The 16,540-nt window shown below is 45.9% G+C and overlaps 1 protein-coding gene across 4 annotated transcripts in view; it reads right to left on the reverse strand.

Annotated features, from left to right (window-relative positions):
• Positions 1–1,839: 1,839 nt before the first annotated feature.
• Positions 1,840–16,540, reverse strand: part of LOC140390330 (uncharacterized) — a 48,753-nt gene continuing 34,052 nt past the window's right edge. Inside the window, exons 7-10 of one of the 4 annotated variants that reach the window (XM_072475396.1) lie at positions 14,618–14,716; positions 5,540–5,641; positions 3,902–3,978; positions 1,840–3,455 (exon numbers count right to left, since the gene is read on the reverse strand). In XM_072475396.1, the coding sequence (XP_072331497.1) occupies positions 3,405–3,455; positions 3,902–3,978; positions 5,540–5,641; positions 14,618–14,716 (329 nt within the window). In that variant the 3' untranslated portion in view covers positions 1,840–3,404. Of the gene's footprint in view, positions 3,459–3,901; positions 3,979–5,539; positions 5,642–14,617; positions 14,717–16,540 lie in introns of all 4 variants that reach the window. The other 3 variants (XM_072475395.1, XM_072475399.1, XM_072475397.1) reach the window with 3 other exon arrangements.

The following is a 16,540-nucleotide window of genomic DNA, read 5'->3' on the forward strand; positions in this document are numbered from 1 at the left end:
GGCGGAAATGAATATTCTGCCGAGGTTCTTGTTTATCTTTCAAGCTCTCCCGATCTTTATACCAAAGGCCTTTTTTCAGAAAGAGAAAACAATAATTTCTGACTTTGTATGGGCAGGGGAGCTGCCGAGGGTGGGGTGGATTCTGCTACAGAGACAGAGGCAGCAGGGGGTTTGGCGTTGCTGAACTTGCTTCATTATTATTGGGCGGCGAATGTGGGCAATGTGTGGCGGTGGTGGGAAGAAGGGGTAGAGTGGGTTAGGATGGAGGAGGAATCTTGTAAGGGGTCTAGTTTGAGGGCTATGGTGACGGCAGCGTTGCCAATGGCTCCGAGAAGGTATTCAAGGAGCCCGGTGGTGCAGTCCACAGATGTGGAATCAGTTGAGGAGGCATTTTAGGGTGGAAGGGATGTCGGTGCTAACACCGCTGTGCGAGAATCATGAGTTTGAGGTGGGGGGGGGGGTGGATAGTGTATACAGGAGGTGGAGGGAAGTTGGGCTGGTCAAGGTGAGGGATTTGTATTTGGAGGAAGGGTTCGCCAGTCTGGACGAGCTAAGGGAAAGGGTAGAGCTGCCTAGGGGGGAGTGAGTTCAGGTATCTGCAGGTTAGGGACTTTCCACGAAAGGTCTGAAGGGGGTTCCCTAGGTTGCCAGGATACACCCTGCTGGAACGACTGCTGCTTCCACATGTGAAAGGGGAGGGAAGAATTAGGGATATTTACAAGTGGCTGGGGGTGCAGGGAGGCGAGCGGGTGGTGAAGATCAAGGAGAAATGGGAAGCGGAGTTGGGAGGGGAGATCAATTGGGGAGTATGGAGTGAGGCACTGCGTAAGGTAAACGGGACATCCTCTTGTGCAAGGATGAGCCTGATACAGTTTAAGGTGGTACACAGGGTACATATGACTCAGGCGAGAATGAGTGGGTTCTTTCAGGGAGTAGCAGATGAGTGTGAGAGGTGTGGGCGGGGGGCAGTGAATCAAGCGCACATGCTTTGGGGTTACGGAAAGTTGGGAAGATTCTGGGCGGGAGTGTTTGCACTCTTAGCCAGGATAGTGGAGGAGGAGGTGGACCCGGAAACTTTGGTGGTGATATTTGGGGTTTCAGAGAAGCCGGAGCTCATGGAGAGGAGGAAGGCCGATGTCTTGGCCTTCGCCTCTCTGATTGCACGGCGGTGAATTTTGCTGGAATGGCGGTCGGCATCGCCACCGGGGGTAGCGACTTGGTTGGGTGACCTGCACGACTTCCTGCGATTAAAGAAGATAAAGTACGAGTTAAGGGGCTCTTCAGAGGGGTTTGAGGAAAGGTGGGGGATGTTTGTGACCGTATTTGAGGAGCTGTTCGTCGTGGGGGAGGGGAGGGTGAAAAAGGGGAAAAATCTGTACAGACTGTATAGTTGATTGTTGGGAAGTATGTTTCCCGGGGTGTTTGTTCGCTGTAACCTGTTTTGATGCATGTTTGTAATGAAACACATTTTTTAAAAAAGAAAGTACAGCCAGATGGGGAAAGGTCAGGAAAGGGAGAGTTGTTGTCAACTGTGATCTGGTTTCCATCAAAGGTGGAGTGTAGATAGAATCATCCACACGAAACCTGTTCAGAACAAAGGCCTGACATTTTGGAGGGAAACACAATGTGGATTAGAAAGTGTTGATCTTCCAACAGAGTTTGTGGGGGGTTGGCGGGGCACGGTGATTGGATAACAGCACTGGAAAGAGGGTGCTATGAGCTCATGGCAGTAATAATGGCAACCGGTGGATTAGGCAGTGTTATATTATGATATTGTAATATTTATATATTACTCTTTTTGTCTTGCCGAGTTGTTGAAATATAGACGTAGTCTTCCAGTGATGATAAAGTAATTTAATGAGTAATATAAAATAATCTCGTGAGTTCTTTTTACTTCATACTGAACTAGTAAACAAACGACTAACTGTAGATTAAACTATTAAATATGATAATGCTATATACTAATAACTAATAACTTCTTCTCTCTAGCTGTCTCCCTTCTGTTCTCTCTGCAATCCTAACAAACTCTCCTCCAGGAAAGAGCGGGAAAACCTTTATATAGGTCCTGGTCGTGTGGCCATCTAGTGTTCAATTGCCTGTACTTACTTAACACAGTCTGATCATGTATTACTACATGCAGAGATCACTACAGGCACTACAGGCTGCTTGTTCAAAAAACGGCTGCAGTGACAGCTGTTGGAACAGTTCAAAATCTTAAATCCTAGCAGGGAAATGCAGGGGAACAACAATGTGCCAGGTAGAGAAAAAGGCAAAGAAAAGTAGCATGAAAAGAAGCAATTAAACATCATGCTCATCGATGCAAAATGTTAGGCAATGCACTTACTATTTTCTGGTAAGTTATCAGGCCCCACAGATGATGCAAATTCTGAGATAATTCTGCTTCATGAATGGAATGGCATAAAGCACAAACAGTTCCCCCCTTAACCATTGCTTACAATTCCAAAAGACAATAAGAAGCGAACACCTGAGATTGTTACATTCAGCATAAAACTATCAGAGTGAGAGTGTGAGTTTGTGTTTCTGCACTTGACAAAAACACACAAGTGTGACAATCGGAAGATGTTTGAAAAATTGGATTATAAATGTAGTGGGCAATTTAAGGGTTAAAAGCCTGGGGTTAGAATGTGTTTGTTTTAAAATAATTCTGTTCTGCAGGAACTGGGTGGTTTCAGCAGCCAGCAGATGAAATTGACAACAGAATGTGCTTTTCAGTCTGGGTTAATGCATGGGGAATTCCCTGGGGAGTTAATGTGCTTTGCAGCCTGCAGAACTAAGTTGTTTTTCAGCGTGGGGAGATGAAGCCACTTCTGGCTGAAGCCACGGAATGCAAAGAGACATTTTGAAAGCATTGGAGAGGCAGTTAGTGGAAAAACTTTGAAGAGAGGAATTGCTTTCTGATCTGCTTGACGCTGAGTCCGCAATTCTCCTACAGTAAGGTGGATTGAGATCTGCATGTTTCTTTTCTTGCTGTTTAATGGAAAATTGTGAGGTAGTGTTTCAGGTGTAAATTGTCAGCTCTTTTTGTGTGTGAAGTTAAAAAGTTTAATATTGTAGTTATAATAAAGTTTTGTTTAAAAAATAACCAAGCCCTTTTTCTTCATGCAATAACTCCTGGAGTGAATCATTCTTTCCCCACTGACTTCCAAATAAATTAAAATATTGGGGTCTTGGTCCAATATCGTAGTCACTGTCGGGGTTTGGGATCATAATACAAGGGACACTGGATAGTCTTCGTACTTTCACCCTTTAAACTTAAAGGGTGAAAAATAAGGAACAGGGTGCTCACAATTCCAAGGTTTCCAAATGATTGAAGATAGTTCTTCACTAGTAGCAGAGTTCCTTGAATTTAAGCCAGTTCTTCACTAATAGCTGTGCTCCTGGATTTAAGTTAGTGCTTCATTAGTAACTGTGGGTTTCAAGAAGGGTTCCTTCAGCTCCTCAGGAAACAAAAAGATAAAAATGTGAATTCAAATGTCTTCAACAACAGGGAAATGTTCATTTTTATTAAATGTGCAAAAATTAATAAACAAATCAATAACAATTGATCATCTGAATTTTATTTGCCTCTTTTTTGTAAATTTAGAATCCCCAATTAATTTTTTCTAATTAAGGGGCAATTTAGCATGGCCAATCCACGTAGCCTGCACATCTTTGGGATGTGGGGGCGGAACCCACCCAAACACCGTGCATGCATTTTGTTCAGTGGACACTGGAACCTCTCGTTCTCCACAGTAATTACTCTCAAATAGCAAAAAGATACAAAATCTTCAATTTCTGGCGACAATAATGTGTGACAACTCAAGGAATGTTCATTTAGAGCAAGTCTGAGAGCAAAGGCTGTGTTTCTAACATGTCACTTGTATATGGCCCAAATACTTACAAAATGAGGACCATCAGAATATTTTACACTGGGAGCTGTAGGTGGTGTTCCAGTTGTCCCTTGCTTCCATTTTCGATCTGTTGATGTGAATAAAGAATGAATTATATGGAATGAAAAATGAACAGAGCAAAGGGTTCATTGAATAAATGTAAGTATATCCAGTCTGTAACATCTTTCCCAAAAGCATTTTCTCCATCAAATTTTGCCATGCAGACTACCAAGGTTTAGCAGTTCATATGAAACTCCCTTGCCCGTTATATTATTGACTTGCTTATTTTAATTGAAATTATTTGATTGGAAATAGTCCATTTTACAGTGTGGGCAGCACGGTGAGCACAGTGGTTAGCACTGTTGCTTCACAGCACCAGGTTCCCAGGCTCAATTCCCGGCTTGGGTCACTGTCTGTGCGGAATCTGCACGTTCTCCCTGTCTCTGCGTGGGTTTCCTCTGGGGGCTCCAGTTTCCTCCCACAGTCCAATGATGGACTGGCCATGATAAATTGCCTTTAATGTCCAAAAAAGGTTACGTTGGGTTACTGGGCATAGGGTGGCCTTTTTAAAAATAAATTTAGAGTACCCTATTCATTTTTTCCAATTAAGTGGCAATTTAGCACGGCCAATCCACCTAGCCTGGGAGGAACCCACGCAAACACGGGGAGAACGTGCAAACTCCACACGGACAGTGACCCAGAGCCCGGATCGAACCTGGGACCTCGGCGTCTTAAAGCTGCAGGGCTAACCCACTGCGCCACCGTGCTGCCCTGAGGTGTGGGCTTAAGTATGGTGCTCTTTCCAAGAGCCAGTGAAAACTCAATGGACCCAATGGTCTCCTTCTGCACTGTAAATTTTATGATTCTATCATGTTCTATCATAGGGGCTGGTATAGCACAGGGCTAAATCGCTGGCTTTTAAAGCAGACCAAGGCAGGCCAGCAGTACGGTTCAATTCCCGTACCAGCCCCCCTGAACAGGCGCCGGAATGTGGCGACTAGGGGCTTTTCACAGTAACTTAATTTGAAGCCTACTTGTGACAATAAGCGATTTTCATTTACATTATTAAAAAAGTAAATCCTAGTGATCATGGGCTGGTTAGAAAGTCTGTCTCTGTTCCGTGGGACTTCATCCCAGTTACAATAAAACAGTTAAGGAATGTTAGCCCTTCAGGAATGTCAAAGGTATTGCATTAAGAGATCCTACACCAGCAGGCCTGTTAATTAAAGTAATTCAACAAAGGTAATTTTTAAATAGTCACTGACAGCTACAGCCAGGTTCTTAATACAGTTTAAAGAGTGGAGATTTAAAGAAACTTCAGATTATGATAGTTAAACAGACATTCTTGGCCTTAAGGAATGTTTAGGTCTACAACAATTTGTGACTCCCAAAATGGGGTCTGTTTGAACTCAGCACCGAGTTTAAATGGCCCTGCTGGTATTAGGTTTCCCTCCCATGTGAATCATGCCCTGATCTCTTCACCCTATCTGCAAAATGGAATCTGATGGAAATGGAGGAGGGGCTTCTCCATCCGATCCTGCCTACCATTTTTAAAGTCTCGTGGAGTCTTCCCAACTCTACTAAAATCCAGTTCTTTGTAACCATTACAATAGTTTGAAACAAACTCTAACTGCGCCAACATTACTTACATATGAGGTGAAGCGCAACGGATATTAAAACGGAAACTAACAGAATTCCCACAGCAGGAAGTATGGTTCTTTGTGGTTTGAACACAGTCTCCCATCCTCTACCTGCAATAGACAACATCATATAACTACATATGAACTGCAGTTATTAAAATTGTACAAATTCATAGAATCATAGAATTTGTAGTGCAGAAGGAGGCCATTCGACCCATCGAGTCTGCACCTGCCCTTGGAAAGAGCACACTACTTAAGCCCACACCTCCACTCTATCCCCATAACCCCACCCAATCTTTTTGGACAATTTAGCATAGCCAATCCACCTAACCTGCACATCTTTGGACAGTGGGAGGAAACCGGAGCACCCGGAGGGCATCCACGCAGGCACGGGGAGAATGAGCAAACTCCACACAGACAATGACCCGAGGCCGGATTTGAACCAGGGTTCCTGGAACTGTGAGGCAGCAGTGCTACCCACTGTGCTACCATGCTGCCCTTTAACTGAACTCTTGGTTGCGTCGCCACCACTAAAAATCCTTGGTTCCCAACTTTTGCTGCTTGGATTATTATCTCCAACACATTTGGTATGATCAGCATCTCATTCATTATAACAAAATGACTGGCCAGAACATTGTGCTTTAACACTCTAAGCACACCTGGAAGCATGCATCATGAATTCATGCATTTCCTGCCCTTGATCTTCAATTGTCAACTTTGATTATCTAAACAAAATGGGCACCTTTGAGGAATTTCCCAACCTTCACTTCCAAGGTGACAAGAAACACTGAAAATGCCACCGATCAGTGAGCATTTCTTTTTCGTCACATTTTAACAGGTTTTTGCACTTCAAAGAAAAAACCCGCATAAAAACTTTATTTTATCTCATCCTGGATTTTTAATTGCTCACAATCGTTGACCATTCCTTCAGCAGCCAAGGCCCTAAGCTCTGGGCTTCACGACCTAAATCCCTTTTGACTCGCCTTCTTTCTTTATGACACTCCTTAAAATCTACCTCTTTGGTCACCTAATAACTCCGTAGGTGGCTTTGTGACACATCTTCTTTCATAATGTCACTTCTAGAGAGAAAAGTGGAGGGCAGCAGGGAACGATCTAGGTGTCGCTGGATGATGGGCATCACAGAGTTGTTGCAGATGAACTACAGTGAATGTATGAGGACAACACAAGACATATCGTGACACCATCTCCTGGTAGAAGTGGCTACAAGCAGCAGCAGGAACAATGGGCGTGATTCTTTGACCCCCTCCGCCAGGACATTACCAGTGGGACCTGGATCTGCGGGCGGCCTGCAGAGTCCTCGGGGAGGCGTGGGGGGGGGGGGGGGGGGGGGGGGACCTGGCCCCGGGGGGTGCCCCCACGGTGGCCTGACCCGCGATCGGGGCCCACTGATCCGCGGGTGGGCCAGTGCCGTGGGGGCACTCCTTCCCTCCGCATCGGCCGCTGTAACGGTCCGCCATGGCAGGTGCGGAGAAGAACCCCCCTGCACATGCGCTGGGATCACACCAGCACACGCTGGCACTCCCGCGCATGCGCCAACTCGCGCCGGCCGGCGGAGGCCCTTCGACACCGGTAGGCGTGGCGCCAACCCCTCCGCCGCCTGCCTAGCCCCTCTCCATGAAGTGAAGTGCCATGAGATGTTTATTCTATTAAAGGCACTATATAAATATAAGTTGTATGTCGAAGGTGCTCTAGGGAGAAGTGCCAGAGTCAGATTGTCTGCAGCTTCTTTTATGGCTCACCGATTATTTATTTGCCAACGCCGGCATCTCCACATCATGATTATTTATTTGACAGCAATTACGATATCATGATCTCAAAACTTTAACTCGGTGCCGGAATGTGGCGACTAGGGGCTTTTCACAGTAACTTCATTGAAGCCTACTTGTGACAATAAGCGATTATTATAATAATAATAATATATGCTATCCTTCTTTTAAAAAAGCACAAGATCTGACTATACTGTGAGCAAAATAGCCACAGTCCCAGGCGACCATAGACTTCTTTCCACTTGGAGAGGGGAGAGCTGACTGGTGGTAATTTAACCTGAGGATCACCACACCTCAGGTGAGGGGTAAGGTTGAGCCTTCATGAATGACCTCAGCCGGTACAGTGATTGAACCTGCACTGCTGGCCTAGCTCTGCATTACAAAGCAATTGTCCAGCCAACTGAGCTATACTGTGAGCAACAACATGGAAGGAATATCTGCTTCAATTAATATGTATTTGACTCCTGGTGTCTGTGGTGTAACCTTGGAAACGATAGCTGCTAATTATTCAGGACTTTGTCCAAGTATCAATGCCCAAGTATCAATGCTTCACGCAATGGGAATGCCTTTGGTAAATCTAGGCAGATGCTGCCATAATTTACATCCATTAATGTTAACTGATTGAACCATGGACAGCACATATTTTAACTTTCCATTGATACTTTGCAAACCAAGTTTTAATACTCTGGTACTGAGAGAGACAATCTGTATCTTGTTTGCAGAGTATTCAATTTTCTGCTATTTTAATCATGTGGGGATTGTGGAGTGTACAATATAATTAGCTTTGCACAAGATTCCCTAAAGCACTTACAATCCAGACACTACTGATCGGATAAGTTAAAGTGCTCCATTTCCATTATTGGACGAATTTACACACTACATTTAATTAATTGAAATATCCATAATTTAAAAATTGCTAATTATTACTCTATATGGGAACAGAATGCATCATCCAAAACTCACTGCCTCAAAACGTGCACTATTAAACTGGTGCCAAAATAGAAAGTAACTTCATTCTGACAGGAATGAATTTACCTAAACCTTAAACTGCATGCTGGTCTGGTAAAGTAACAAATAAACAGAAACATCAAGCATGTTAAACAAGTTCTTGAACTACATTCAACTATTTTCCCTACTCAATGTCCTCCACACCATACATCAGCCATGACCTAAAACGGTGGTCAACTTCATATCAGGTGTCCACCAACAGAACTGAGCACAAAGAGGGGCCCCATGGTCCTTGCGGAGTACGAACTCCTCTGCCAGGGGCATGGGATCTCTATAAACAGTTGTATAAACTGTTGGCCTGTAAACACCAACCAGAACAGGAACCCGGTAGGGATCTACCAGGCAGTGTATACATCGTACTGTAAATCAATTTCCTTTCTTTATTTTACTCAGTGTAGACTTCCCGTGTCCGTATTAAACTGGCGACGAGAATGTGATTGGGTTCGTCTTCTCTCATCGGATGAGTGATGGCCATGAACGTCCAATAGCCTTTGCCTCTCGGGCACTGGCTGTGGCTGAGAGAAAATATGCTCAAATTGAAAAAGAAGGTCTGGCGGTCATGTTTGGTGTAAAGCGGTTTCACCAGTCTGTCTATGGCCACCATTTCTTTGTCATCAATGATCACAAGCCGTTGCTGGGCCTCTTCCATGAAGACAAGGCGACCAATTGTGTCTACAAGAATTCAGCGCTGGGCCTTGTTATTGGATGCTCATGAACACTCTTTTGAACGCCGCCCAGGGACCCGGACTGCGCATGCTGCTGCATTGAGCCATCTTCCTCTGCAGGACAAATCCGCAAAGTCTCCTATGGCAGACAAAGTGGTCGCTGTCCTAAATTATATGGACTCCTTGCCCGTCACTGCATTGTGTATTCGTGACTGGACCAAAACCATATCTGCCAATGTGCGGCATCTGGTGCTATATGGTGGCCAGCATCGATAGCTACCAGGGGAGTTGAAGACTTTCTCCTCACAGTTGTCAGAGCCGACCGTGGAAGATGGTATCCTCCTGTGGGGCACCAGGGTTATTCTTCTAGTGAGGAGCCAGGCAATAGTGTTGAAGGACCTTCACAACGGGCACCCCAGAGTGTCCAAAATGAAAACGCTGACGAGAAGCTATATTTGGTCGCTGGGTTTGAACATGGATATTGAGATGTTAGCCCAACAATGCTCCATCTGTCAAGAGCACCAGAAGCTCCAAGCGGTGGTATGCCTACACCTTTGAGTGGCCTTCGGCTTGTGTGCACAGCGATTTCGCCAGTCCATTCCTGGGTTTGATGTTTCTCGTCCTGGTGGATGCCCCCTCGAAGTGGCTGGAGGTCTACAAGATGGCGACGATCACCTTCCAGACAACCGTCGAGCGATTGTGCATTTCTTTCTCGACCCATGGAATCTCAGAGGTGCCCGTAACAGATAACGGGGCCTCTTTCCCAAGTGAAGAATTTGCCGCTTTTGTGAAAAGCAACAGGATTCAGCATTTCTGCACTGCCCCATACCATCCGAATTGGCAGAGAGGGCCTTGCAGACAGTTAAATGGGGGCTAATGAAACAGACTTTGGGCTTGACGGACACCAGGCTGGCAAGAGTTTTAGTCTCATGCAGGACCATGCCGCACGCAGTAACTGAGCTGGCCCTCACTGAGCTGTTCATGGGTCGTAGGCTTCTAACCCGACTCAGTTTGATTCTCCCAGACATTGGCCCAAAGGTACGCCGTAACCAAGGGCGTTGCCGCTCGGTTCGACACTGACCTCTTCGACACTTCGCACCTGATGATGTGGTGTTCATTCGTAACTTCAACGTTGGTGCTCGCTGGGATTGTCGCCCGTCGACCAGTCTCTTACCAAGTTCGGGTCTGGTAGCAACTGATGAGACGGCATTTGGATCACATTTGCTGACAGAGGTTGCTCCCTCGTGAAGCGCATTGAAAGAAACCCGTCCTGGATCCCTCAGTTCCATTGCTGGACAGCCTGCTGTACGTCCTATAGTCTCTCTCGATGCCGACACGCCCAACATTGTACCTTCTGACTCTGAACTGGAGGCACAGACATCCGAGGTCTTGGAAGCCGATTCCTGCCTCCCGCCGATCGTCCACCATGACATTCCTGCCGCAGGCGACGTTCACCAGCAAGGTATACGCTAACTGACCGGGCGAAACAGGTACACGGTGATTTATCAGAACCAAAGAGAGTTTGACGTCCTTCACCTGCTCCTCCTTCTCGAACCTCATTGGTCGTCAAGGGGGTCTTTGGAATTTGACGGGAGGAATGTAATATCCCGCACAGGACCTACGGGGTGGAAATGATTATCTTCCCCATAGTTCTTGCGAAGAACAAACCCCTCTGCTAGGGGCAGGGGATCTCTGTTAACCGTTGTATAAAAGGTTGGCCAACAAGGCCACCAACCAGAACAGCAACCCAGTAGAGATTGGCCGCACAGTGTATATGTCATGTTGCAAATAAATCCAAGTTCTTTATTGCACTCAGTGTGGACTCCCCATGTCCTTATTATTTAGCTCAGTTGGCTGGACAGCTGCTTTGTGATGCAGAGTGCAGCCAACAGCGTGGGTTCAATTCCGGTACTGGCTGAGGTTATTTGTGAAGGCCCCGCCTTCTCAACCCTGCCCCTTGCCTGAGCTGCGGTGATCCTCAGGTTAAATCACCACCAGTCAGCTCTCCCCCTCAAGGGGGAAAGCAGCCTATGGTCATCTGGGACTGTGGCGACGTTACCTTTACCTTAAAGGCTCACAATCAACAGCATTCCATGGCTTGGATTTTCATCTGGAGAGTCAGTGGGGAACACGTCCCCGCTGACTTCAGCTGCCCTGATGCCACGTTGTGCTCAATGAGCAGTAAGCGGCACAAGGCGGGACTTCTGCCCCTCACTCAAGAGGAAGCCCCACCTTGGAGAGTTGCAGGCCAACCAGATTGGCACAGCAGTGCAGTGGCTGGAAGTGGCACTGCAGCAATCTGTAGGTACGCGACGGCAAGGCAGGTGGCAGGGGTCACAGGGCAGAGAGGTTGGGGGAGTTGCAAGGGAGGCAAATGGGGTCTCAGGAGCTAGGGCAGTGGGGGAGGTCCAGTGGTTGCTGGGCTTTATGGGGAGGGCATTCCCAGTCAGAAGGAAGCTTCTGAGGGAGGTGAAACGCTCCCCCCCCCCCCCCACCCCCCGACATCCAGCAATCTTTACTTTTATATTTCTCCTGCACTGAATTGATAGCCGCAAGCCAGCCTAAATATGAGGCTGAGTGGCAAACAACCCTGAAGTGGCCACTTAAAGACCTTAATTGGGACAAAGTTAGGCTTCCTGGCCAAGACCCTGCCCACCCCATCCTAAAATCGCTACCGGGTCGGGGTGGGTCCAAAGGGAATCCCGTCCATGCAATCCATGCTCCCTCCCCCTCAAAATCTCCTGGGGGTTAGGGGCAGGGTGGGGGTGCAAAAAATCCTGGCCCATATCTCTTCTCTTATCCTGTGATGGACAGCAGCTCTCAGAATGAGGCATCTGTTCTCTGGTCTTGCTACTCTCAACGTCCTGCTTTCACCAAACCCAAATTATCCAATAATCTGAAGTGCAGCAGCTGAAACCTCAAACCCCAGGCAGCACAAGTGGACAGCACTGTGGCTTCACAGTGCCAGGGTCCCAGGTTCGATTCCCCGCTGGGTCACCATCTGTGCGGAGCCTGCACGCTCTCCCTGTATCTGCGTGGGTTTCCTCCGGGTGATCCGGTTTCCTCCCACAGTCCAAAGACGTGCAGGTTAGGTGGATTGGCCATGATAAATTGCCCTTAAGTGACCAAAAAGGTTAGGAGGGGTTATTGGGTTATGGGGATAGGGTGGAAGTGAGGGCTTAAGTGGGTCGGTGCAGACTCGATGGGCCGTATGGCCTCCTTCTGCTCTGTATGTTCTATGTAATCCCGTCGGAATTTCATTCGGAAAGTCACTAATGTTGATCTCTTTTCCCTTGAGAAGGAATTGTTGACAGGTTAACTAAAAATATATTGAAAATGATCGATTTTGATAGTGTAGACACCAAAATAAGTGCTTCTTCTTGAGGGAAATATTAAACTATAAGCCATCAATATGAGATAGTCACCAAAAAAATCAAACAAGGAACTCAAAAGCATCTTCATTACCTACAGAATGGGAAGAATGTAGGACATACTACTGTATGCTGCTGTTGAAGTATGGATACATTTTAAGCAATGTTAGTTCAACATAAGAGGGAGAAGGTAACAGAGGGTATTGCCAATCAGACATAGATTTTTTAAAATAAATTTAGGATCCAATTCATTTTTTTCCAATTAAGGGGCAATTTAGCGTGGCCAATCCACCTACCCTGCACATCTTTGGGTTGTGGGGGCGAAACCCACGCAGACACGGGGAGAATGTGCAAACTCCACACGGATAGTGACCCAGAGCCAGGCTTGAACCTGGGACCTCGGCGTCGTGAGGCAGCAGTGCTAACCACTGAGCCACCCTGCTGCCACACTAATAAGACTTAGATGAGGAAGAGACTTGAGTCAAGGCTAAACACCAGCATAGACTGCTTGGGCCGAATGGATTGATTCTGCTCAGTAAATTGGGTCATCGCTTTAAAAGTGTCACAAAAGAACATAGAAACAGGAATTAGGAGCAGACGTAGGCAATTCAGCCCTTCGAGCCTGCTCAGCCATTCAATTAGATCATCTTCCTGGTCTCAAATCCACCCTACCTGGTCACAATATCCCTTTGACCCATTTTTTAGCAGCAATATACGGTGGTGCTGTAGTTAGCACTACTGCCTTACGGCGCCGAGGACCCAGGTTTGATCCTGGACCCGGGTCACTGTCCGTATGAAGTTTGCACAATCTCCCCATGCCTGCTTGGTCCTCAACCCCTCCCCCCACCCCCAACCCAAAGATGTGCAGGGTAGGTGGATTGACCAGGCTAAATTGCCCCTTAATTGGGAAAAAATATACATATATATCTCCTTCTTGAAACCATTGAATGATTCAGACTCCAGCGCACTATGGGGCAGTAAGTTCCACAAATTAACTGCCCTCTGCGAGAAGTAGTTCCTCCTCATCTCAGTTTTAAATCTACCGCCTCTCAACTTATATCTGTGACATCTCGTTCCAGATTGTCCCACAAAGAGGAACATTTGAGGAAGTTTACTTTATCAATCCCTTTATGTACCTCAATCAGACCCTCCCCCCCCCCCCTCCCCTCATTCTTCTAGTGAGTATAAGCCACACTGCAAATCTCTCGTCACATGTCCACTCTTTCATCCCTGGAATCAATCTGGTGAACCTCCTCTGAACTGCGTCCAATGCCACCACAAACAAGGAGACCAAAAGTGGACACAATACTCCAGCAGATGTGGTCTGACCAACACCCTATGCAATTGCAACAACATTTCTCTACTTTTCTACTCCAGTCCTTTTGCAATAAACGCTAACATTCTATTATTACATGCTGTACCTGCATACCAACTTTCTGCAATTCGCGAACAAAGGCACCCAGATCCCACTGCCCAAATACATTTTGAATCTAAAGTAATCACGAGTAAAGGGCTATTTCAGGAGTGATTTCTTTGCATGAGAGGTTTTGAAGTATAAAATAGAAAATAGAAGCAGGAGTCGATAATTCGGCCCTTTGAGCCTGCTCCACCATTCATTATGATCATATAGCCTGTTCCCACCTTCCCCCCCATATCCTTTGATCCTTTTGAAGCCAAGTGCTATATTTAACTCCTTCTTAAAAACGTACAATATTTTGGCCTCAACTTCTTTCTGTGGTAACAAAATCCACTCTGCAGGTGAAGAGATTTCTCCTCATCTTAGTCCTAAATGGTCTACGCCGTATTGTCAGACTGTGACCCCTGATTCTATGCTCCCCCGCCATTGGGAACACATTCTTCCTGCATCCTGCCCGTCTCGTCCTGTTGGAATTTTATACATTTCTTTTGAACTCCAGCAAATATAATCCTAACTGACACAATCTCACCGAACCAACTTTACTGCAGGCAATCATTGAGATGAGAACCATTGCGTCTTTCCAGCAAAAAGTGAATAGATATTTGAAAGCGAAGGCAATACAGGGCAATGAGGAGAGCACAGGCAGTGGGATAAGATTTGGATTGGTCGAGCAAGGAGCAAATGGTCTTCTGCACCGTTAATATCAATAAGTCAATACATTGCGATGAAAACATTAGCAAAAATGACTACATAATTAGCTCTCCTGGTCAGACTGTTCATGACAGGATGTGACTTGTGGAATTAGTTTGTTGGCCAAAGTTTTATCATTGAACACTCACCAGCCTGTTTCACAATTTCTGTAATCAAGCGGCTTGACAGACATATCACAATGATTCCGCTCACTGGAGCTCCTGCAGCCACTGGGATCAGACGGCAAGCTGGCAACAAATAAAAACAGAATCACAGAGTGCACACGTACCAAAGACACATCCTGATCCATCTGCTGCACTTTGGAAAATGTAACTGGTCAAGAAAAGCACAGGGTTGATTTTCCTTGGGATTATTGGGACACCTGGCTACAGTGAATGCAGGGCAATTGGAAGAGGATGACGGCAGATCTTTAGCAGTCTGACATCTATACCCTCTATTTAAAATCAACAAATAGAAAATCAAGTAGCCTCGATTATACATGCATGCGCCTTTCTATCTGATTGTCCTGTATTTGCTGATCCCAGGTGTAAACTTCTTGGTGGATGGCCTGATTTATATTGTAGCTAAAGCTATAAATGATTTATTAATATTAACTGTGGGTCAAATATATACAAAACAACAGATGAATAATAGTATGAACTTGCACAAGCAACCTCTGTCATAGCTCCCTGGTCAGTCTGGGGTCACCTGACTCTAACATTCACTTATATACTATTGAGACTCCTAGTGGTCAGTCGGTGAATTACAACACAACCATGATATCACTACACCAGGTGGTCGAATAGCCCCAGGAACAGAAACATTTGTCCAATTATCTTCCTGCTTGTATTCCTTTCTGCTATCCAGATTTCTCTCATGGAGTTGGGGAGCAGGAGTGAGGGGGTCAAATTGTCCGATCCATGTGTTCGTATGCGTGAATGTGTGCGCATGTGTGTCACCCATGGTTCCGCTGACACTACTTCTGCAGAGTCAGAAGCCTGTGGGATAAAACCCATTACAAAGACTTGAACACATAATCTAGTCTAGCACTTCAGTGAGGTAGTGAAGGAGAGTGACGCTGTCAGTAGTGCTGTGCTTCGAATTACATTTTAAACTGAGATCCCTTACTCTCCATCAGCTCGATACAAAGGATCCCACAGCACTATTTTGAAAGAAGATCCAAGAGAGCTCCTGGGGTCCTGGCCAACATTCTTCCTTCAAACATCAAACAAAATTACCTGGTTGTTTATCTTATTGGTGTTTGTGGGACATTATTGTGCCCAAGCTAGCTGTTGCTTCCCACATTACAACTAACCTTTCAAACATTAATTCGTTGGCAGTGAACTGCTTGAGATCCTGAAACGTACAATGAGAATGCAAGTGTTTTTATACAATTTACAGTGCAGAGCATTTTCAGTCTCGTTCAACTTGTATAGAAGAAAATCAATAATACACCCATAACATTCACAAACCATGCTCCGGAGAGTTCCAATCTCCTGCAGTCCCGGCTCCCAGCACCTCGAGATAACTCCATTTAAATTTACAACAATAGGAAATAGCTTGAAAATTTTCGTGTTATTCCTGTCAGCCCTTGCCCCCAGTTTGTTCCTGTTCACTCAGATCGTGAAGTAATAAAAAGTGATTTATGCACTCGCAGAAGGATAAAGGATTCGAGGGCACAGATTTAAAGTGATTCGCCAAAAGGCGCCGACGCGAGGTGAGAAAAATCTTTTTCGCAGAACGAGTGGTTCAGGTCTGGAATGCGCTGTGTGGAAGTGTGGTGGATGCCGGTTCAATCGAGGCGTTCAACGGGGCGTTAAATGAATATTTGAATAGAAACAATGTGCAGGGGTACGGGGAATGGTGCCAAGTCATTGTGCTTGTTTGGAGAGCCAGTGTAGACATGATGGACATACTACTCTGTGGCCAGACCACGGGACCAAACCCAGAGTTGAAGCCATGTGTTACCCACAGACTTGAACTAACCGTATAGGTTAGTTGTCTCCTCTGGGGAATCATTGTTAAGGGAACATGGCCTAAACTAACTTCATGAAGGTCATTGTGGGATAGTA

This window comes from Scyliorhinus torazame, chromosome 14, assembly GCF_047496885.1.
Source record: "Scyliorhinus torazame isolate Kashiwa2021f chromosome 14, sScyTor2.1, whole genome shotgun sequence".
NCBI lineage: Eukaryota > Metazoa > Chordata > Chondrichthyes > Carcharhiniformes > Scyliorhinidae > Scyliorhinus > Scyliorhinus torazame.